This window comes from Protopterus annectens, chromosome 4.part1, assembly GCF_019279795.1.
Source record: "Protopterus annectens isolate FY-2018-M chromosome 4.part1, PAN1.0, whole genome shotgun sequence".
Classification (NCBI taxonomy): Eukaryota; Metazoa; Chordata; order Ceratodontiformes; family Protopteridae; genus Protopterus; species Protopterus annectens.
The window spans coordinates 819,632,365-819,658,386 of NC_056734.1; the positions used below are offsets into that span (position 1 = coordinate 819,632,365).

At 37.2% G+C, this 26,022-nt stretch overlaps 1 protein-coding gene across 2 annotated transcripts in view; it reads right to left on the reverse strand.

The window, feature by feature from the left end:
- The window catches only part of INPP5D (inositol polyphosphate-5-phosphatase D), a 1,064,128-nt gene extending 1,039,251 nt beyond the window's left edge, over positions 1–24,877 (reverse strand). Inside the window, exon 1 of one of the 2 annotated variants that reach the window (XM_044070586.1) lies at positions 24,671–24,877. In XM_044070586.1, the coding sequence (XP_043926521.1) occupies positions 24,671–24,819 (149 nt within the window). In that variant the 5' untranslated portion in view covers positions 24,820–24,877. The remainder of the gene's footprint in view (positions 1–24,670) is intronic. The other variant, XM_044070585.1, reaches the window with a different exon arrangement.
- Positions 24,878–26,022: the final 1,145 nt, after the last annotated feature.

Sequence of the window (26,022 nt, forward strand, 5' to 3'; positions counted from 1 at the left end):
TGCCTTCAAAACAACAACACATAGAGCTACATCTCATGATGTCTCCACTTGTAAGCCAGTAAGGCAAGTCACCACACAATCCAACATTCTGGTCATTGGAGTCTCCATCATGAGACACACTGATGTCCCTCTTACCAGGCTGAGTAAGGAGAAAGTCACGGTCAGTTGCTTATCGGGGGCTAGGATCTGCCACATTGCACAACCACTCAGGTCATTGGATCACAAGTACCAGTATGACTCAGTCATAGTCCATGTGGGAGTAAATGATCTGAGACATACCTCCCCAGACTATATGAAGAGAGACATCATGGAGCTCTTGGAATATGTGTCTTAGGCTGGTATGAGCCTAGCATTGAGCAGCATTTTACCTTCTCCAAGGAAGATGCCTCAATACAAACAAAAGGTGACTGACTTTAGTAATTGGCTTAGTTTCTGGTGTCATTCTATGGGGATGTAATATTTGTCAGCATGGATGGAGAAAACACTGTCTTTTCCCATAGTGCCTTTTTTCAGGCAGTGCCATACTTAAAGTACTTCTGACATAACAAATCAAAACCAAGAACAGCTAGAGGTATTACTGCTTAATGCTAAGAGTCTAAACAAAAAAAAAAAAAAAAACACTTCCAAGAAGCTCTCTTCACCCTAGAGAATGCTGATTTCTGTGAGGTCACTGAGACATGGTTTAGAGCCATGGAGAGCACACCAACAGTGCAAGGTTATAATGCCTTCCATACATTTAGATCAACTACTGCACAGACAGGGACTAAAGGTGGAGGTGTCTCGATTTACATCCAAAATAAATACACCTCAGGGGTGGTCAAACAGGAGAATGCACTTGAGCTGCTCTATGTTCAAATCACCATAGACAAAATCCAATACCACTTCTTTGCAAGGTATAGGTACCCCGCTATGACCCTGAAAACCCATACTATGTATTTAAACTTATTGGAAACAACACTCACCATCCAACCCAATACCATATTCATGGGGACTTTAATTACCCCACTATTAACTAGGAATCCCATATGACACCAACCGTACAGGGACAGAGATTACTGGATTTTGTAAACACAAATTCCCTGGACCAGATTGTCAATACACCAACCAGGGGTGCAACCTTACTAGATCTGGTCCTCTCTAATATGAGAGTGTTGCACAACCCCTACTGTAAAGTCTTCCCTGGTAAGATCAGACCACAAAATGGTCTGCTTTGAAATAAAAATAAAACCTCTAAGGCTAACTTTCTGCTGTTGTGTGATAACCTGGCAAAATCGCATGCCCCCATAAACCCTGAGAACACTGCTGCCTATGCAGAACTGTTCACAGAAACCATGTACAAGCATGTTAATAGTTGCATATAGGCATCTGTACCCACCAGGAAGAAGTATAGAAATAATTCAAAAAACAAGCCACCCTGGTGGAATCACAAAATCAATAGACTGTATAACAGCAGGAAGAAAATCATGGCAAAAATTAGGAGGTGCAGCACCCAGCAGGATAAAGCAACTCTCATCAAACTAAACAAACAACTCAGAGGTCAAATAAAGCCTACCAAAACCAAATTTGAGGTAAATTTGGCTTCCCAGGCCAAGGACAAACCACAAGGCACAGTTTAGCTATGTCTGCAACCTCAAAAGCAATGCACAATTGTGTGCAGACTCACTGTAAATGGAGCCACCTATACTGAGCCAGAGGATATAGCAAACCTACTGGCTGATAAATTCAGCTCCAATTTTACCCCCTCTCTCTCCCTCAACTGTCCCTCAGGAAGTACCATCAAATATAACTCCCCCTGCTATCACTAGGGAACAGGTCCTTTATGCTCTCTCTAAGGCAAAAAAAAACTGCATCAGTGGACTCAGACAGTATCCCAGGATGCTTTGTAAATAGCATTAAACATGACCTATCAGGCCCTCTGGAATTGCTGTTTAAATGTAGCCTCCAAACAGTCTTCATGCCTCACAAATGGAGAACAGCAACACGTATCCCTCTGCACAAAGCTGGGGCATCTACAGACGCTGGACCATCTGCAGACCCATCTAGTCTTATATGTAAAGCCCAGGAAAGAATTATCATGGAAATGATCAATTGTGATATAGTAAATCTTCAGACACTGGACCCAACCCAGTTTGATTTTGTCAAGGACAGGCCGTGCTTACTCAACCTGGTGGAATTCTTTGAGAAAGTGACCAAAAAAATGGATGAGGGCAATATGATTTACACTGCCTACCATGACCAGGTCAAGGCATTTGACACAATACTCCATATGGGCATTGTTGGCAAAGTCAAGAGGTTAGGTACAAACCCTATGTCACTTGGTGGATAGCCAACTGCCTCACAGACAGGACCGATGAAGTTAGAAATGGGGAGTCCACCTCTACAGTCACAAGTGGAGTCTCTTAGGGATTGGTCCCTGGACCTCTCCTTTTTGGCATTTACTTTTCTGAAGTCAAGGCCAATGTCAATGGTCTTTGGCTGACTAAATTTGCAGATGACTGAAAATTAGGAGCTGTCATTGAATCCAACACTGACACAAATGTTCTCCAAGAAGGGTTGACTCACATAAACAATTAGTGTCAGAGCCTTGGACTAAAACTAAATGCCAAGAAATGCATAATAATATCCTTCGGGATGTCATCCAGCCCTGGTAACTATCATATTGACAACACATAGACAGTAATCTAGCCTTTGACCATCATGTGTCTACAGTAGTGAGGAAATCATTCTATGTTGCACAACTTATAAACAAACGTATGGCATATAAGTCCAAGGAAGTCATTGTTCCACTGTATTCTGCATTCATAAGACCTATCATTGAGTAAAATGCCCCGTTTAGTATGTACCTAACCAGGCACATCCAACAGCTGGAATGCCCCTAGAAGTTCCTCACTAAAAGAATACAGGGCATAAGTAACATGTCCTACACAGACTGCTTCAAGGCCCTATCTTTCTATTCTGTCTCCTACAGGCTGCTGAGGGGAGATCTATGCCTGTCATACAGAGCATTGTCAGACCCCACTCTGATGGACCTCCTGCATATCTACAAAACAAACAGCACAAGAATTACCCATTCTAAAGACTTAATCCTTGCCTGTGATATATATAGAAACTGCTGGAGAGACACGTATGTATCTCAGAGACTACCCCGTCTACGAACAGGCTCCCCATCCATGTGAAGAAGAGTTCCTCCCTAACCAATTCAAGGGTACTTGAACAATGGGATGGGGAACAGGAAATTCATCCTTGGTTTGGCACCTATGTCTCTAATGGACACAAGCAACCTGTAAGTGATTCATCTCCTAGGCCCCTGCTTGTATATGTTTTATCTCCCAAGCCCCTGGTTATACTTATCAAGGGTAACAGAACTTGTCAGAGATTTGGGATGCATGGCTAGACTTAAAAAGGCCCTTGTGGTCATTAGCCTAGTAAATACCTATGAATCTATACAACAGCTTCAGTGTGGAAAGCTACCTGTGGTGATTAATTTGATTTTTTATGTGCAAAACCACATGCTACATTATACAACGAAAGTAATTTGACATTCAAAAACATGCACACTGATTGGACAAACCAGTCAGCATGCTCATTGTAAAATAATTGTTCCTCATTCTCCAAATATATATAAGTATATATATATATATATATATATATATATATATATATATATATATATATATATATATATATATATAAGGCACACATGCACGCATACATACAAGTATGTATATAGCTGTTATGCACTCTAAGTGTACTTCGTTTGAACATCTACTCTTTATTTTTATTTTTACTTTCCTCATTGACCTTACTTTGTGAACCAGTGATATCCTGCAGTTTTTTTCAGTTTTCTCCATTTTTGTGTAATAATAGAGTTTGCATACGTGTAGGCAGATAAATAGATAAGGCAGCTATATATGTAATGAGGGTGTGTGAACAAGTCCCTCCCTTGGGGAATGCAGGAAATCTTATCCCCAGTCATTTTTTTTTGTTTTTTAAAGTTATTGAGTTACATTGTTAAAAAATGTAATGAAGCATGACTCACTGTAGGGTGACTTGACTGAATGCAGTTAAACCATACATATTATTAACACCAAGCTGCCATTTAGAAGTGCTGCTTTGTTATAACCAGAATGCTGCCTTACATGAACAAGAACTTTCATTTAATCATCTCAGTGCCATCTACAGATGCAAACAGTTTGCGTGGGTTTCCTCCAGGTTCTCTGGTTTCCTCCTACATTCCAAAGATATGCAGTGGGTGGACTGGCCATAGGTGTGAGTGTACATGTGAGTGCGTGGTGTGGAAGAACTGCCGCAGCAGGACTAGCTGCCCAGTGGTGTAAATCTTGGCTCCAGATGATTGTCACTGTTGAAGTGACACCCCTACCCCATGTGTAAAAATGGGAAGAAGGGGTTGTGGATGGATGGATGGATGGATGGATGGATGGATGGATGGATGGATGGATCAAAAACAGCTCATAAAGTAATGAAGCAGTAATCTTTACTTTGCAATCTGTTCTTTTGTGTATTACAAAATTACTGTTGACAGGTGGGGATATCCAAGTGGCTTCAACTTTCAAATATAGAGAGTTAGTTGCCCTGTCATAATGTATTCACATTAAAAGGGAAATCTCACTACCCTCACTTTGACCTTTATTGGCATGTACATTTGTGTTCCGGTCCACACTCCAGAGCTTCAAAAAGTGAACCACCATTCAGATTTTGTAATGAAAATATCTTTATCCATAGTGCAAGTATAGTCATGGTCCACTGTATGTTCATGCATTAATGAAGCTGTAAGTAGGCAACACCATAATGTCCATCTACTTGGGAAACTCTTTAAGATAGGTATCCTTTGCTGGGAGACCCCACCTCACCAACTCTTCCAGTGGTATTTCTTGTATCATTCCTCCTTAATTCTTGCATAAAGCAATTTTACTATTGTTTTTGGATTCACATATTGTTTTTTGTAATTAAACTATACTGTTTAACTGCACTGCAAAGAAGAACACTCCCATATGTGCATACAGCAGCAGAATGCAATATGGGTTTGCTTATGTTACAACTGAGATGACAACCATAGGATGACAGTGTTCTTTTTCAGTGCCCCACTGGTGAAGCCACATTACCCTTTTCTGTTGTCAGAGATCAGGTTTTGGCTAGTGTACTACTTACAGACAGCTATGTAATATTTCATTTTGACTGCTACACACTGAGATAGGCAGGTTATGGCTGTCTGTGACCCTGAACCAGGGACAGACAAAATAATTACATCAGGGGCTATAGTTGCTTTTCGGGGTGTCACAATCAGTCTAACTACCATGGGAATGCACTAGAGAAATCCTTTATCTTCAGGTTTGTTGTCTGGAAGGGATGCTTTCATTGTGGAGACGTTTATGTGCATCTATGACTTGTTGGTTGCTACTGTTTCATCCCAAATCCAAAACACATAGACTAAGTTAATCTGTTTGTAATTCTTCTAACTGTAACAGAGTCTGTGACCAGGAGTTTGGCTCAAAATTTCAGAAAAGTGGTAAAAATCTACAGTTTGACATGAACATGCAGTGACAAAAGGAAGATAATTCTTATTTTTTTTCTTTTCGTGAATCATGCATCCATGAATATTCCATATTTCATGCAAATATGGAATATTTTTTTCATATTTGCATTACTATTTTATGAACAGGATCAGAATGCTTCCAGCATCTGGTGCCATCTGAGAGACAGAGGAAGTTATTTATAGAAATCTGCACAGTATCTGTGACCTTGGGACAATTGAATCTGAATATATTACCATTTATTTATAGTAATGACTATACAAATTTAAATACTGATATAATCACTTTCTGAATAACTCATCTACAGTGTGTGGTAGGTGAGAGTTTGGATTATAATGTCAAAAAGGCGATGTAAATATAGTCTGATATAAAAATTGAGTAAAACTCACTGGCAGTAATGAAGATTCATACTTTGGTTTTGTAATATATGAAATTTGGTATATATTTCGTAGCTGTATTAATATTTCACTGCAGGGTACATATTACATACAGACGAAGGTGAGTGACAGAAAAATGCACAGGGTTTGTTACTTTGAGCCAAATAGAAATGACGATATTAGACTTTTTATAATGATCACTATGAATAGTTGTGTGTTTTCAATATTTTGTGTCATAATTTATATAGTGAGTATACAGCATAAATCAGAGTCACACCAAACAATATAGGTTTATACATTACAATGAGAGAGGGATAGAAAGAGAGAGAAAGAAAAGAAAAATGTATTCTTCTGTCAGTGTAATGTTCTAACAGATACCTCTAAAGAACAGCAGAATTGGAGAAACAATATGTTTTAGCACCTGCATTTTATTCATTATTTTTCTGCAGCTGTCGCAGGGTAGTGTCTATAGTTATTCACTATTACTAGGATGACAATGGTAGTGTACTTAAACTTAGGGTTTTTAGCTAAGAACTCTGGTCACATCCTGCATCCTGGCACCACAGAGAACGCTGACCAGGGCCATACCCCTGCATAGTCTGCTGAGTGAAGCATCAGTGTTAAAACTGTCCGAAGATTAACGCCTTAGTGACTGTTATGTTTATGGTTACTACTGTTCCAATGAGACTATTGCCATATGTGAAAGTAACTACTCTCTTGTCCGTAAGAAAATGCAGTTACTAAAACATACATCTCTGTAAACTTAAAAGGAGTAGAATAGAAAATGCAACCACCAGCAGTTAAAAGTCACCCAGGAGAACAAACTGCAAATGTAAAAGCCAAAAACTCCAAGTGACCACCACAGCTAAAAGCATAAGTAGTTTATTAAAAATACGACAGGATAAGCGCGTTCTCACAAAGTGCTTCTTCAGATCCATGTAGCAGACAAACATTGCATCCAAGTTTAAATATTTTAGCAATAATAAAACAACCAATAGAAGCTAATCAATAAAACAATTAAGTCACTGATGTGATCTACGTTGTTAAGAACAGGTTTTAAAGGCATACCTGGTGATTTATCTGCTTGCATTCTTGCTATCCACTGCATTTCAGCTAGCTCTACATATCAATTGCAGTACTGTAAATTCAAATGTGTGCCCTTCATTATTGGATATGTGCTTAGCTAAAGCATTAAAGAGATTTATTTTTCTGATGTCACCCAGATGTTGCATAATACATTCTTTAAGCATTCTGGTAGTCTTACCAATATAGAAAGAGGCACATGATCTACAGCTAGCTAAATAAACTAAATTCTTAGATTTACATTCTGCATACAAGTTGAAAGTAAATATACGATTGGTAGCGGGATGCATGAAGGTATCTCTCCTTGAAACAAATAAGCAGGCCCTGCAATTTCTGCCTGGAAATGTACTATGCCTATTAGAAATCACCCTGGTACTGCTGTTAGTGGTATAGCAGAGCTGCCTTTTCAAAGAAAGGTTGTTTTTAAATGTAAAACAAGGTCTATCACCTACTATAGCTCTTATCTGATCATTAGATACCCAAATAGACCAATATTTATTTATAATCTCACATGCTTTAAAGATGTTACTACTATAGGTGAGGGGTAGTCTTAAAACATTTCTATTCGATCACCCATGTGTCACCCTTATATCAGAATCATGAGCTGTCCTATGAAAAAATGGCTTCCCTGTTGTATCACGCAGGCCTTTAACCTGTAACATAGTTCTGCTTACGTCATTTTGATTATATCCTCTCTTCATTAGCTCATTTTTCGGCTCCAAATATGCTCCCTGATAATCTTGATCTTCAGTATGTAGTCTAGACATTCTTAAAACCTGCCCTTTAGCTATGTTATTAAAAACATGCTTAGGGTGCATACTGGAGTGATGAAACAATGCATTCTTTCTGCAATTTTTCCTAAATAAATAACTATGAGTAGTACCATTCATTAAAGAAACCTTAGTATCTAAAAAAATGAATGGAATTGCTAGAAAAATTCAAAGTAAATCTGAAGCAGTCACTACTTTGTTCAAGATATTCTACACACTGTTGTAGCTGCATGTGTGTACCTCACCACAGAACAAAGGTATCATCAACAAATCTTTTGTAATGTAGCAAGTGTAAACTTAATATATGCTGTGAAAGGACCACCCTGCTCTCCCAGTCTGCCAACACCAGGTTGGCATAACTGTTCGCACAGGGGGTCCCGATAGCTACTCCAAGATTCGGCATGTAAATGGTCTCCTTGAACATGCATTCTTTTCTAAAACCAGTCCTAACAACATGCCTAACAGTTCAATATGCATAGAAGAATAGTCAGTATTATTTCTCAAAAAACATTTCACAGAATCAATCCCAAAATCGTGGGGTATTATCATAAATAATGTACAAATATACAAAGGGGTTGGGAGGGTGGCCTAATGGTTAAGGTGTTTGCCTTACAAACACAAGGTGCAGGGTTTGAGTCTCACAAGGGATACTTGGCTAGGCTTAAAATGGCTCGTAAGGGCAGTTAGCTTAGTACTAATCTATGAACCTATGAAATGTCCACTGTAACCAATAAAACATCAGATTGAAATGGCCCATGATTTCTGCAAAAATCTCCTAGAGTGCATAGAAAGTGTTCAGTGTCTTTAAGAACAGCTGTCGCTTTTTCTAAAGGTGCCTTTAACTGACTTTCAGTGAAGATGGATATAAATTCAGTCACCCATCCCCTCCCTGATACAATAGTATGAAAGGAAGGCTGCGACAGAGATTTATGCACCTTGGGTAGACCATGAATAATAGGAATTAATGGCTTTTCAACTAACATAAATTCATATTGATCGTTATTAATCATGGATGTGAGTAATAAGTCATATATGGTTTAATGCACCAGCTTCACAACTGATTCAACAACCAACCACAATATAAACTTAACAGGTACTATTAACATTCTGAGATAGTCTGCAGTTGGGATTCAGGACAGATTTATCACAAAATCATGCATTACCTGAGAAAGAAACATTTGTTTCTCTTCATTGCCCCTTATTTGTGTATCCACTGTTAGTTGCTCAGAGGGCAAAGTTCTTAAGTGCTCTATTCCATCATAAAATCAATATCTAGGTTTTCTTAATGTTTTATTCATATCAAAATATTTAAGATTTCTACATAGCTGCTTATACTCCTCCTGAATAATGGAGGAAAATGTTTTCACATGAAACATATGATTTTTCTTCTGTTATTATAAAGTTTATCTGAGACTGCTGCCATAAATTTTTATCATTTAGAATTTCCCATCATGCTTCTTATACCTAATAGGTACTGATTTGTCTATACTTTCTTTGAGATGGTGTAAAAATCATGGGGAAGGATGGCAGTGTTAGAGAGTGGGTTAGCAGAGGACTAAGCACTTTTGAAATTCCCAACTCCCTTAGCTAGGGATGAAAGATTGAGTTTGGAGTAGTCTCTAAATGTACTTGAGCCTATGAACAATTTGGTACTAATCTTGAGAGGCAGAAGTGACAGTCTGGTTGTCAGATTTGATCAGAGAGTAGATGATGTTAATAAATGTGCAGGCAAAGGGACAGTTCTGTTACAATTGTGCAGGCAAATGCAACATTCACAAAGACAAGGTCAAGTATATTTCAACCTGCCACTGAAACATGAACAAACAAACAAATTATTCAAGGGAATTGATATCAATGAAATCTAGGAAACACTGCAAATATTAATTGCGAGTTGTGTAAGTCTCCCAAATGATGAATTGGCAATCAAAGTTACACAGATTTAGGGTACTGGGAATAGTAGATATTGGATCCAATTTGCCAACTTATCTCTTGCGATCTACTCTGACCCTTGGGTAGTGCTGAAGTGGTCTGTAGTTGGCAATGGCGTGGTAACTGAGTTAATCAAATGTGACAAAAATGTCAAAGAACTCAAATTCAAAATCTTGAAGTATTTAGTGTGACTTAATAATTGAGTGGATAAAAACAGATACCACCATCCCCCATCTCAAGATGGCCCAAAAGAGAAATAGGTAATGTACCCCGTTATAAAGGAAATATTGTCAGAGCATTGAAACTGGGTTTCTTTAACAGCACACAATGTCTTTGAGTATCAGGAAAACCTCTAAATCAGAGAGTTTATTGTTCAGACTTTTTGTTTTAAGTAGAGATGCCTTAAAGTGGGCAGGATTAGAATTTGCTAGGTTAGAATATCTAGCAAATAAACTTTGCCTAAAAAAGCACTGTGAAATGGAAAATGTCTTAGCCAATATATAGAAGCACTAAAGAGAAAGAGGTGAAGGCCATTACTGGCAAAGCAGGCTGGTATGTCAGTCATCCCCTCCCATGCTGACACACACTGGATCACATTGGAAAGACACCAGTTAATAAACCAGGTCCTGAACCACTTATTTCTGTCTGAAATGATATCATCATTCTCAGAAAAGGCAAGATACTGCTCAAGACAAGTGTCTTGGCTGCCTCAGATACATGTATATAGAGCTGAATTATTTCTCCTGTAGCTGTCCCAAGGTAGAATGTCTATGGTTATTCATTCCTACTGGGGTGACAATGATAGTGTATTTAAACTTGGCTTTAAGGAACCTTAGAGCTTGGGTCAAATTCTGCATCCTGGCACCAAAGAGAAAGCTGACCATGACTCTAGCCATGTACAGTCTGGTAAGTGAAATTTCAATGAGCTTAACTAGATCGCCTTTTGCTAATACATTATTATGTGTGGCTACAATGTGAGGACTCTTATGAGAAGTCATGGGGCTAGGGTGACTCACTTTAGTTGTAAGTGAGGCACAAGTAATGATTTGTTAGACTGTGTGGAGTTACATAGCTGAAGTTTGTCTAGAAGAGGGCTTGTTGGCTTAAGTACTGATTTTCTTAATATCCTTGGCAGAAGTGGGTCTACTGCCAGGTGGTTGTGGTTTAGAGTAAAACTGCTTTCTGGCATTTGCAGTGTTTGAGAGGTTAGATTCCAAATTTAGAAAGTATTTGCATCTCTCACAAGTCATATCAGTAAATGTTAAAATGTAGGTGATTGTCAGAAATCAGAAAGTAGTAGTTATACTGAACAGGCTCTCAGTGCAAACTGCAAGCCTACGTTAACACAGACCAGTAGCAACTACCTAACTGGTAAACTACCAAAGACATTAAGTAGAAAGAGAAGACAACTGTTTCATAATTAAGCAAATTAACATGATCAAGAGATTCAGTTTAAATTTGAAGAACTGCAGAAAAACAGTGCTGAACACAGAAAAGCATAGCCACGCACATCAGTCACAAGCAAAGAGTATGAAATCAGTTTTAGTGATGCTGTAAGATATAGCTCAGTTCAAGCTGCTGTCCCAAGGATAATACATACATAAAATCTAGACAGTGATTACAGCAGACTGAGTATAGCCTAGCACAGCACAATAAAGTATAGGCCTGCACAGCTAAACTTCTTACAAACTAGGCAAACACCCTTCTAAAAGAGAAAAGCACCAGTCTGCAACACAGGGACAAAAGGTAGCGTTAGCAACAAGGAAACCTGATAAATTCTCCAGGTCCATAGAATTTTTATTTTTAGTTTGTTGATAGCTCCAGAGATCTGGACCATGCTAATAGTGGGAAGAACCACGTTGAAAGATTCAAGGGAATCAACACTGGGTTGTGAAGGAGGGGAAATTTTAAGCTACACTTGTCAGTCATGCATCAATATCAAATACATTTTCCATTGCTTCCTGGTACAACCTACTCCACAATATATGCTCAAAATGCACTTTCTTTTGCCTTTGATCTTTTTATATTTATAGAACAGTCTCTCTCTCTCTCTCTCTTTCTTTTTCTTTCTTTACAAGTCTTTTTTCCCAGTCATCACATTTGCCCACAATACCTTACATTTTACTGACTAAATCACTAAAATAAGACTTCACATTTCATTTCTCTTAATATATCGTGCAGACCCAGTGGCTCTATCCTTGTACTAACCCAGACTGAAATCTTCTGCCCCTCCTGCTCAAACCCCTTTCCCCACTCCCTAACCTATGCCTCCAAACCTACTTATTTCTCTTTTTTATATTAAGTGTACAAATACAAGGATCTTACTCTGTTTTGCTCATATCTACGTTTGTGTGTGGAACAATGTTTTTTTTTATTTAGCTTAACCTTTAGTATAATGTCTATAGTCCATAATTTTATTATTATATTTTTTATTTAACCAGTGCTACCTCAGTAATGTTTTTATACATGTCTTTGTTACATATTGTTAACTTTGTTACTGTTCATGCTTGGAGCTTATCTCCCTGGGCCTCTACTGAAAATGGACATATATCCAGTTAGACTAGCCCGGTTAACAAATGTAAAATAAAATAAAATAAAATAAAATATTTAACACAGCAAAAATGCAAAAAAAAAAATATTAGTTTTATCTATCACTTCTTATCATTACATTCAATCTCCATTTTATTGTATTTAGTCCAGAATTCAGACAAAAAATCATACTTTTCTAAACCAGCAGGAAGACTGAACACAACAGTCCAATAATTAAATAACCCAAGAATAAATGCATTCAACAAATACATCATTTTATGCATGACACTTTAAGTGAATTCCATGATTACTTTCCTAGTCTCTTCCATGCCTTTCATAGTGTGCTCTTTTGTGCAAGACTTATCTTCTAAAATCTCTTTATTTGTAAAATATATTCGTAATATATTTCTTGGGTCGCCAAAGCCTTTACCTTTTTCTATTCAGCTGTAATTCTGTTTTTCTTATCCCTTCCTGTGTCACCATAATCTGTTACATCACCCAGATTTTCTTCTTCTTCATTAAAATAGTGTTTGCATAAAAAATACAACTGGAAGAGAAGACATCTCTACTATCTCACATGCCCCTTCTCCTAGCCTGTCTTTTACTTGAACCATTATACCGTTTATTAACAGACAAAGACCAACTCAGAGGACAGCATTTCACATCCTTATTTCCACTCCAAAATGATCATTAAATAATAACCTTACTCCTGTATTTTATATATTTTTTAAATATTTTCTGAACTTCTCTCTAATACCATACTTCCACAAACCTCGTTATAAACCTTGTTATAAACTTATATGATTTACTCCATCAAATGCTTTCTTCACATAACGGCGTAATGTATCAATTTCTTTATCTCCTTCTACTGTATCATCTACAGCTTTCCCTTAATGTTGTCAAAATTTCTATTGTATCTTTTCTTTTTACACCATACATTTAATTCCTTAATCTTGCCTTCAACAACTTAGATAATATAAGTTGTAAAGTTTTCATTAAAAATCTGCAGACATTTTCACATAAATATCTAGCTTCATCTTATGTCCCATTTTCTGTATGCGTTTAATCACTGGTTAGTCCATTTATTTCTCATGACCCTTCAGTATACCATTTATTTCATAGCTTTAAAAACACTATTTTTCTGATTATTTATATGTGTTTTATAATACTCATAGCTTCTACCATCCCATTCAGGAATTCATATTCTCCAGGTATTATATTTAGTTCTACTAAATGATATTCTGCTTTCCATTAAATCTCTTTCCTCATCTAATAGTATTTGAAACTTCAAGTGAATTGCCATCTGCTGTATTCTCCTACACTTTCAGGATATAACTACCTATTAACCCCATAATTTTATCCAGTGTCCTACATACGTTTTGTTGCTTGTCTTTTAGACTACTTACTGTTATCATGTCTTATTTTGAATCTTCTTATCCAGCAATGGGTTCACATCATCTCTCCTTCCTTCTAATTAAAGTTTCAGCCATCATAAAAAGTCTTTATTGTTTTTCTCTGAATTTTTGTCTGTATATCCTTTCATTTCTAAGTATCCCTTCTTCTAACATTTTCAATGTATAATAAATTTTTATACTCATTTCTTTATTTTCTCAGTAAACTTCTCTGCATTGTACATAAACACACACATAGACAGATGCATAGATAGATAGATAGATAGATAGATAGATAGATAGATAGATAGATAGATAGATAAACCACAAACAAAAACTAAAACTGGTAAAAACAGGCACAGCAGGAAACCATAAAAGCCGGCAAAAAATGAATACTGTCACACCAATATGGAATAAAATAAAGAAAAAAAACTTTAATGTGAGCGCTTTCGGCAAGCACATTAGCTTGCCTTCTTCAGACAAACAGTTATAAAACAGTTTTGGTTCTCCTTATATACTATTCAGCTGAGTAAATTGATGAGTCAGCCTACTTAACAAGCAGGAAAATTTTAAAGTAGTCTCGCCACACAACATAAAATAAACCATAAGTTGCTATATAAATCTTATTCTCATAAAGGAGAGCATTTAGATAGAGTTTTGGATTTACTGTTTATGTTAAATTTTATTTATGGTTTCACTTACCATATTTTTATACTTATATATATATATATTTATACATTGTTTAAGTTTATAATTTTTAGTTAATAATTTGGTAATTTTGTTGAAACATTGTTATGTGTTTATAATATTTATTGGTGTCTGACATATATTCCTTTATGAGAATAAGATTTATATAGCAACTTATGGTTTATTTTATGTTGTGTGGTGAGGCTACTTTAAAATTTTCCTGCTTGTTAAGTAGGCTGACTCATCAATTTACTCAGCTGAATAGTATATAAGGAGAACCAAAACTGTTTTATAACTGTTTGTCTGAAGAAGGCAAGTTAATGTGCTTGCCGAAAGCGCTCACATTAAAGGTTTTTTCTTTATTTTATTCCGTATTGGTGTGACAGTATTCATTTTTTGCTGGCTTTTATGGTTTCCTGCTGTGCCTATAGATAGACAGATAGATAGACAGATGGGTCCCTTTCAGATGGTCGAACTTTTAAAAGCTTGACTTTCATATGGCCGAGACCATATGATAGAACTTTCAAAAGCTCGAACGGTCTGAATGGGGATCTCCATAGAGCGCGGAATGGGAAGATTTCCCTTTACCGCAATGTAGTGTGATCTCGGAGTTGGTATATTTAAATAGCGGGAGGTGTGGGGAGCACCCCCCTGCTAACACTGTTTAGTTTATTTATTTATTTATTTAGTTTCACATTTTCGAACATTCAAATGTTTGATCATATGGTCTCGACCATATGAAAGTCGAGCATTTAGATGTTTGATTATGTGAAGTAGACCCAGACAGATAGATATTCTATACTTACTTTTCTAGTCACATTACCATTTACTCCAAAATTTACAGTAATGTCCCAAAAGTAAGTGTTCTTTCCTAATCTACTATATTTCCTGCTTAAAATAATCCTGTTCAACTAACTGTCCTTCCATTAAGCCACTGATTCCCTTTACTCTGAATTATACGGCACAAACTTCCCCCAGTTTCTCTCCATATTACCATCTAAATGAAACACCTGTACCTTTTATGTTCCTTTCACTTGGGTCACTGATATACATCACCTAATTAATTTCTGTTGATTTGTTACCGTATCTGTATGTATATTTTTTCCCCAAAAATGCATTTCCCATTTTATGAATATCTTTCTATTATTTTATGTCTGCCCCAACTTTTTCTTTCCATTTCATAAATTCGTATTAAAAATCCCCTTCTATATAATATTTATCTGAATCTTCAAATAAACATTTAATCTTTGCTAATAGATCCTTTTTTCAATGGCTTGGTTTGAGCATGAATACACAGAACTCACAACTCCTTCTCTCTACTCACTATATCACTTATTATGCACCTCCTGTACCAAAGCAAAATCATATCAATTTATTTAGTACTTCCCCATGTATTACTCTATCTCTAAACACTCTTATTCTCATTTACACAGTACTACTTCGTACATTGTTATTGCCTCTGTTGCTTTAAACTGTGAACATCGACTAACCCTCATACATTAACATCAGTTCATTCAATTCGTTGTGTTGCAGTACATGTCACACATGTGACTTTACGGAGCTCACTTTCAGAGTATGTTCTTGCATTATTCATTCTCACCATTTTTTTAAATACTTCAAATGCTCTTTCTGCTTCTTTTTTATATGCATGCCTCTCCACCTGCCCCCATCCACATTCACTGACAAAAAGTCATATTCATTTATTTTTGTTGAAATTGTGCTAACAGAACCCTGACCTTTTTCCACATCCTCTTCTCTTTGCTACCCCTGGATGTTTAATAATAACATGATAATGTCACATCTTTATGTCTCGGCTGATTCTGTGTCACATGTACTTTGACAGTTGCTCCTTCATTCTCTGTTTCCCTTCTTTTTTCCTCCTTCCCTTCTTAAAACTTAACAATCAAACCAGAAAAGCTCCAGGCTTCCACATAGCCTGCAGCTTTTCCCCACTTTGCTCACACCTGCGTTTTTTGCACTGCTTAACCAAAGGGCCATCTTTTCTGTAGAAATAACAGAACATAAGTTGGATTATTGTATATTTCAAATTTCCCCTGAGCACAAAGATATTTATTATAAGATAATAATAATAGCCAAGTTTGCTACAAACTCCAGTTACAGAACACATCACTGTGTTGCACTAAAAGAACTAAAATGGCTAGAGTTACAACTACTTAACTACCACAAGCTAGTTACTGCATATAACATCCTTAAGTACCCTGAAAAAACCCATCTATATCCAGTCTTCTTACCCATTACACTGCAGATCAGCATCTCCAGTCTAGTGACAAATCTCTCCTCTGCATCTTCAGGGCAAACAATACTGCAGGCAAAGCGCTCTTTTCCCACACTGTTGCTAAAAACTAGAATTCCCTCCCCCATTCTATGACAACTGCCTCTACCACCCCACAATTCAAAAACTCCCTCAAATCACATCTACTAAACACCTGGTTATGTCCTTGTATCACTTAACCTTTACTCTCCCATCTCTCCCCTTCTTTTTCCAACTTCCAAGCTACTCACATTAACCCTCTACAGTATTAAACCCAGCCAATAACTCTGGCTATTAGTTGGTACTTCTCATAGCGGGCGATTTTTTGTCAGAATCATTATACACCTGCACATTAAATGGAATTCCTGACTGTTTTTCCTGGAAAATGTCTTTTTCCAATTTATTTTATATATTTTCAGTGTTTGGCAAAATGTCTAACTTCATGTTGTATTATTTAAATGACCTATGTATAAATAACACTGTATAAATTTGCCTTTTTTTTTTTTTTTTTTTTATAACAATGTTTTGGGCATTTCTCCCTGGGCCTCCATTGTAAATGGACCTGGTCCAGTTGGAATTTCCCGGTTAACAAATGTAAAATAAATAAAATACATAAATAAATTAATAAATTTGACACATGTACCACTTGATTATTTTTATCTTTTAAGTCTTCAAACATTTCCCATCCTCCATTTTAGAATGCCCTTAGATAAAACATTTGTTTTAAATATCAACACTACTTTCAGCTTAATCATTCAGAATTCCTAATGTCTTCAATGTTCAGGACATTAATCCTGAACTGCCTAAACAGGTTCTATCTTTTCTTCACAGTCACATGCATAATTTTATATTTGCTCAATGGCTTATATTCTTTCCTCAATGCAAACTTAATTGTAAATCTTTCAACCAGTTCAGCATTTATAAAAATAATACTTAAAAACAATTATTTCCCCAAAAGAATCAAGGACTTATAGTGTCTTTATCATACAAACCCAGAATAGTCACAATAGTTTTCATAGAGCCTGCCAACACTGTTACCACAGTGTTGGTAAATTCCTACTTTGAGTCCCTGTCTAATAGGATTGCTACTTGCTTAGGTATTTTTGGGGTTACGGGTCTTCCTGGTACATCCTTTAGAGCTTTCCACTTGTCTGAAGCCACACATGCAGCTTTTGTCAAATTTACTGCAGCTACAACTTCCTGCTGTTATATTTCATTGCTAAAATGTCTCAGTCTTACTCTCTACTTTTCTCTGCTAAAACACAGGCCCGTTTTCCACCAACAAGGCTTTTGAAATGCAAGGACTAAAACATTAATTTTTTACAGCAAACAACCAAATCAGTTTCATGTTTAACCTGCTCACTCCAGGATTTATTGCCCTCACTTTGAACATCCATCTCATCTGTCATGCTGATCAGCACTTCATCTGGCTGTTAAATTGCACAGTCTTCACACCATCCTTTCATTTACAGATAACATTTTCATTCCCCTCACCCTTTCCATTAAGAATATCTCCTACTGGATCTTTCTCTCCAACTTAGACTCCATTTTGTTGTTTCTCTCTCTTTCCAGTAGCAAGCCCTCTCATGTCCTCTGGAGAAAGGATAGAAGAATTTCATTGGACCCTGGCCAAATTGCCCTCAGTCAGCATGAATATGACCTCAGGTATCCCTTCTAAAAAGGCCTTGGTATCCTGGAGCTTACCCCCTTCAATAAAACATAAACAAATTAAATAATAAGTAAATTTAGCTTTTGCTAGGTTGTAGTTATTCAGTTTCAGAAGCTTGTGCAAAGACCAACATTTGTGAACGTCATTGCTTACATCTGATTGATATTGTTATGAATTAACTTGTATTTGAGCATCATCTGATCCTACTTTGTCAGTACTGGAACTGGTTCCCTACTGGAAGTGCAAGGCTATATACTACGAATCCTGACATTTTAGAAATTAATAAGCACGTCTCACAACAGCAAACTGCAAATTATCTTACACTTTTAAAATATTTTTGTGGGGGGGGGGGTTGTATGTATATTATATATGCATATGTATGTATTTGTACACTACTCTTGAGAGCTCTGTACCACACAGTCTTAGAATTAGTATATATTCAGTCTAAGTGCACTATTTTTGTCACTGTCCTGAGGATCAGAAGTACCTTCCTTGAACTTTCAACAGGCACCACTTACTACCTTTGTGTTGCTCGTACAGTTCTTTTTCTCTTATAATGTTCCAACACACAGTTTTGTTCAGATCACTGCTTTTTTCTGATATGCTACAGCTGGGAAGGAATCCAGGGGTAACCGGAATCCCCTACAAGCACACACGTTCACACATGACCCACAGAGTTTAAGTTTCTTAGTAATTAGCTTAAGCATTTACTGCAAGTGATAAACTTCTACTCTGCCAGATAAACAATATTTTTTTAAGTTTAGTTCCACTAGTCAATCCCCATTGTTTAAGTTTTGAGAAATAGATTAGCCTGCTTTTGTTAAACTTCTGCTCATCCAGACAACTCCTCCTTCACTTCAGGAAAAATAAATTAGCAACCTTCACAAGTATCTGAACTGAAAACAATTAAATGACATCCTAAAGAGCTGGACACATCAAGAACAGTAACATAATTCAAGAGTGCAAGCATAAGGCAGTTATTATGTGTGAGAGAGAGAGTGTGAGAGAGTGAGAGAGAGATAGAGAGATAGAGAAGGTCTTAGATGTGATAGGTCTACTCCACCTTCCTCTAATGTAGTACTCAAGGACGTGAGGCCAGCAGGACTTTGGCAGCTTAACATCTAAAACTTTCTCAAGCTACTTAGCCCCTTCTTTCTACCCCAATCCTCCACTAAAAGGAACCATCTCTAGATCTCTTTTGCTGCATGTAAGTGCTCACAGCTTCTAGCGTAACCTGGCTACTTCTAGATTTTTCTTTGAATTAGGTGACCTTATTGTTTTTGATACTTTCTGTAGCATTTCTTGACTCAGTTTTCTCTTTTCTGCCCTCTGTTTAGGGTGAGTGTATTGCCTTTTTGTTATGTTTTTCTACGTTCTATCAGACCTATCCTCCTCCTAATTCTTTGAAGGGCTTTCTGTTTCCTCAATTTTTTTTCATCCTGAAAGTCACAGGGTCATGAATACAGTTTGCTTTGTCTTATCTAGCAACATGAAAAAAAATAAATCTGTTATAGTGTTATACTTTTAATTTTAATTACTTTATGCTTGACTGTGTTTCCTTAATTCACTCTCTATCTGTGTGCCTGTGAGTCTATTTTTATTGTAATATTATTGAAGGTAACCTAATGGACCCACAACAATGTGTCTGGAGCCTTTATATAATTTTTCAAAACCTTTAGGTTAGTACTAGGCACTGTGCAGGTCAACATATGTGCACTTATTTATTTGATTTAAGTTTGTTTACTGAAGTAGTGCTCTGATTAAAAATTACCTTCTTCAGACACAGCCAGGTGAGTACATCACAGTAAACAAGTATAACAGTTAATAAAAACAAAAGTGAAATTACAACACAGTGTAAAAGTGGTGTAAGATGAGTCAATAAATGGTTATACACCATAAAGTTGCATGTATAATGCAATATTACAGGTGTGATAATGTTTATTCAGTTTTGTGAGATATTTACACTGTATACATTCTATGCAAGATGTCATTAGGAGTAGCAGAGTAGGAATGATCTGACAGAGGGAGCAGAAGTATTGGATAGTTGCCTAGGTGACTTTTTTGAAGGGAGAAGCATTGACTCTGTCCTACAGATAGAGGAAGATATAATCCCTATGAAAGTTATATATTTGCCACAAAGATTTGAAGAACCATCTTCATCTTCCTCTGTGAGCTACCTCTTCCTGTCCCTGCCTCATTCAGTGTTTCTAAGTCTAATTCTTTGATCATTTTCTTTTATTTCCTCCACCCCACTATGGGCCAACAGAAATCTGAAGATGGGTCCTTTGCAAAGCTGGACCATAGATAAAGGGACGAGACAAATAACATATACAATTTTTAGGTGCAGAGTTACCTGATCCCTGTTGGTTTCAAGTTTTACATGTAGAACAAGATGTATGTGTTCTTACATGCATACATATAAATATATATGCATGTATGTGTGTGTGTAAAAGCCTGAAATGGTATGTGCAGTAATATCAAGTAATCACCACTTTGGAATTTATAGCATCCAACCAAAACCTTAGAAAATCAACAGTGTCACTGCTGCCAATAATGTAGACAACCAGGATAAATATGAAGCAATTTGTTTCTGTTAAGCTGTTTTGGCCATAAAAATTCTAAGACTTCTTCAGAATGTTTCATATTAATCCTGGTTGTCTACATCATTGGCAACATTGTCATTGTTGATTTTCTATGTGCCGTAATATGTTAAACATGACAAATATGATTTTTTTCTTTGATGGGGAGGATAAATCCCTGCATTGCCCTCTTACTTAAAAGAACAAATTCTGAAGTCATTGCACCTTGGGAAAATATGTTTGTTTCCCATGAGCAGCAGCCTCATTTATAAGTTAGCATTCTAAACAAGCATGCATTTTGCTTATTTCCTGTTAGCGTGGTGTCCTAGTCCCCAGCTTATTCAAAAGCTAGGAAATGTACAGAACAGGTGGGCTAAGTGTTCTTTATCTATTCTCACAGTGTAGGCTTCTGTGTGTGTCCAAATGGTCTGACATGCCATGATCTATTAATGTAAAAAGGATACGTTACTCATAACTGAAATGTGGTTGAAGCTGCTTTCTCTGGCAGTGATTTACCAAACCTAGGATTTGTTAAAAATGAAACACTGAGGGTTCTGGGTATCAAGCCCCATATTTAAATGCTAAAATGAGGCAGAAACTCTCCCCTGCATCCCTATATTACATATAACTAGGTCGAAAGTTGTAATATCTCATGGGAAAATTTTTATGTAGTCAGGACCAGACATTTAATTTAAGTATATGATTCTTAGACACGACTTATCGACATGCATCATTTCTGGCAAGTAATGTTGATTCTTACAGATTGATGTAAGTGAAAGCATCTGTGCCTAACTGTGTTTATGTACACTGAATTATTACCTTGTGAGCAAGCACAAATAAAGGGAATGTAGAAAGTGAAATACTGAGAGGTTGGACTGGTCAGCTAATTATGAAGATGTGAAAGCAGTTAGTTCACTATGGTACTTGAAGCAAATTAACTCTGCTCTACAGTGAAGTCCAGATTTCTGATACAACCACATCAGGGAGATGTTGCCGAGCTATTAATGAACAGCAGACAATGTCAGGAAATACTATGAATAAAACAGAGAAGGTAGCCACATTTAACTACATTAAAATACTATACAATTCAGATCCTCAGTAAGACGTGAGTCAGACAAAAGGCTTATAGTAAGACAGCACATTCAAAACATGGTAGGAGTGAACTCTGTAGCCCATAGCCCAAATGTAGCCATTGCAAATGGGATAATGTTCTTCAATGCTGTCAGATAAGAAAAGAAAGGCAGGACAAGTATTTGTATATGTCCTTGAGAGAGTGAGGGTTGTGATGCTATCATGGTGAAAACTTGTGCTAATTACTTCTGCTTGGGTAGAGGGGGCATGTGCTAATTACTACCGCTGGGGGGGCATATGCTCCAAGTAGTAGCATTATGACATGCTGCAAGGAGATCCACTGAAATGACATAGGAAACAGTTAAAAACTAATTGACCTATAAAAGGGGAGTCACTGAGATGATGTTGGAAGGACTCAGAAACCAATCATCCGATAAAAGTGGAGTCACTGAGAGGAAGTAGGGAGCACTCAGAAACTAATTAACCTATACCAGGATGTCAATGGGATGACATTGGAAGGACTAAGAATTGAACTGACCTATATTCTTTGTAGAGTCACTTGGTAGTGCATCTTAAACCAGACTTACATCAGAAAGAGTGAGAAGACAAGTGGCCTGTCTAAGTGCCTATATCTGCTTCAGTGACTAGATAAACAGGAGAACTGTCAGAATATAGACACTTTGTATGTATCACTTCAGGTAGCAAATTTTAGTAGAAGTAGTGATGGATAGCAAATAAATGTTGGAAAGAAACAGAATTCAGGGAAAACATGCCATGGGTTTGTGGTAGGATTGTGGTAAAAGCCAGTTCTGAGAGTAGGATAATAAAGGTTCCACATGGTATCATGCTGTGGGATTCTTTTGCTTTGATCTGAATTAGGGTTTTTACATTCCCCCGACACTGACCCTTTAGTGTGCTTCACCGTTTGATTGCAGCTGAGGAAACTAACAAGTAAGAGACAAATTGAAAGGTGTTGAGGAGGAAGCTGCGTTCAACAGACTCAAGTAAGAAGAATAAAGATGAGACTCACCATTGGGATGTCAGAAGGAATGAGTGTGCCATCAGGGGCATTGCATGTAATGCATGATCTAACGAGTTCACTGAATAATGCACCTCTGCAGAGAGGGAAGGAAATTGGAAAATACACACAAGGGAGGGAAACTGGAAAATACACACAAGGGAGGGAAACTGGAAAATACACACAAGGGAGGGAGAGCTGGGCAGGGGGCTGAGAAGTGAAAATACCACACAATGCTTTCAGCTAATCCATAAATCGTCATGCTTAGTTTGGTAGTAGGGTGAAGGCAAGACATTTCCCTATACACTGATTTCAAGGACATCCACATTTTCCTTCTAATCAAATATTTGTAACACTTTTCAAGAGCTGGCAGCTGAAATCCAGGACTCAATGTAGTAAACAGCAAACTAAAGAGAGCATCGCAGTCTAGGGCAGAATGAACTTGCCGTTTTCTCAAGTACATTTACTGCTGCATAGATGATACCCTTGTTTGCTACTCATTACAGCAACAAAACTGATACAATAAGGTTATATTGCATTAGCTAGAATCTTAGCACTGTCATCAAACACATTTTTTCAAATCTTTAAAACTCATCATTTTTGATCTGGGATTAAAAAGTTCTTGTATGTGTGTGTGTAGGGGTGGGGGGCAATTCCACAAATATTAACTAGCTATGTAAACATCTCTTCTTCTGTTAAGTGGCTTGTGAGTATAAGTGTCCTACATTAGTGTTCCTAGGCTTGCTGTGATGTAAAAGCATTTCATTTAAATAGTTCAGCCTTCTAAGAGATGGGGTGGATATTTCCTACTTTCTGCTCAGGATCCCTTACCACAGTAAAACATACTTCTCATTGGTTTATGCTGAAACCTTTCAGATGCAAAGTCTGCAAATACCACATTTAAGTAGTCACAGTAAGTCCTGTATAGTCTACATAACACCCACTCAGGAATTCAGCACTGTTTAAAACATTAGCAACTAGCACCCAGCCATCCCAGATTCTTACTACTGTATTCTGCACAGAGACACATAGTTGTATGTCTGTGAGCAAGCATGTTACAAGTGCTTCCAGCAAGTAAAAAAAAGGCATCTGTGTACTGAGGCACATAACTTTTGAGGTTGTACAAAGTACTGCAACACGGCATTCAAAACGCTTGCATTTCAGGTGCTGGAGGATCTTGTCCTACTACTACAGATAATTGTCAGTAAGAAGTCAGGAAATATTGTTATTTAACAATAGTTCAGAGTAATGAATTCCTGAGCACTCTTAGACTTCTGCAAACCATATCCTCTACCCACTTATGTCCTTTTCCTGGCACGGATCCATGTCAGCAGACACAAATGAACATCGGGCATTACTTAGGCTGTCTTGAAAGCACATGTAAATCAGATTAGGGCATTTCATCTCTGTGAATTTTATAATCCAGCGTGGTGATTAACTGAGTCGTCATTAGCAGAAGGAAACTGAGCTGATTGTTATGCACATGTAGGCAATTCACAGCTATGTATTCCCTGCAAATTCAAGTTAAACACTCTTCTATTTGTTAAAACTGAGTTATTTTAACTGTTACTGTGACATTTTTACCAACAAAATTATGCACGCATGTATATGCATCTATGTATATGTACCCAAACACACAAACCCGCAGCATTTAGACTGCAGGTGTTCTAATCTAGCTGTTTTTTTTCAGATGAATTGCAATACATCAGCTAGAACCTAAAGCAGACAGAGCAGAATACTCACAGAACACAGAGGGCGTAGGCTCCTGTAATGGACTCACTATCCCGGACAAGGTAACTGCCATCTTTGCCTGCCTTGGAGAGCAGATCTTCTGCTTTGGATCGAGTAATGTTCCCATGGTACCAAACCTGAGTCAGGATGTTGGCAACCATGTCAGTCGGGGAAGTTGAAAGCCTTACCCCAGATTCAGATAGCTGAAGCAGTACTAGCTTGCTCTCTTCCTGTTTTAATAAATTGTTCTGCCTGTGAGAGGAAACAGCTCAATGCAGAGAGAAAACTTCCTCATTTAGAAACCTGAAAGTGACACACTGTAGTTGTATTTGTAAGTCTAACACAAAAGCTGGAAGCCTAGCAAAAATTTCAACAGGGCTGTTCAAGAAAGCAACCTCTGGTAGGGTTCAAAGTAACACTGGCAAGTCAGTGAAAAAGTGAAAGAAAATGACCTCTCCGAATCATTATTGTCTAAGTATCACAAATGCAAATATACCATCAATTATTAATGCTCCTGTGTGCTATTGGTTTTATTACAGTCCTGTAACCAGACATGCAGCACTATGTCAGCGAACCAGCACTGTGTCGGCATGCAGTCTCATGATCGTTTATACTAAATAATAACATGTCATACATGCCTTTTACAGGCAGCCAAGTGGATATCAACACCCTAATGCTGAAGCATTTCTGATTACATAAACTACAGATTTTCCTAGCTTATTTCAAAATGTAAAGATTCAGATATACTGTTTTTCTTTTCAAAGGTTATCTATGGTTTAAATGATAATTTAATTAAGGTGTTTAAAAAAAGGCCAGTTATGTATTATTCATGCTTTAGTGAGCTTCCCCACTCTGTGCCACAGTCCCTGCCACAATCTTCTATCATATTTTATCCACCTTTTCTATCAATAAATAATTCTATGTATCACCATTTAAGCAGTTTTCTACAAACATCAAATTCTGCTGTTTTAATTGTTAATTATCTTATAATTATGAACTACGGCACTTAAAATTTCTGTAGTAGTGCCTCCTTTGTCATTTATTTTAGAATGTACATAATGAATGCCCATAATACCTTCTGGAGTGACTTCTAGATTAGATCAAAAAGCATCCTTGTAGTTGTTCACTACACCATTTCATCCAGCCCACTGTAAATGTGGAAATGCGGCACATAAAGTAGAATGCAATTATCCAAGTGAGATGTCACTAATAAGCTTGACACTGGGATTAGTACCTCATTTCTTACTTCTCCTTCACCCTGCTTATCCTCTCCCCTTACTCTACCCTAGAACCTTTCATTTCCTGTCTCATAGCACTGATGCATACAAGTCCCCATGCACTTCAGCCCTTTATTCTCTCTCAAC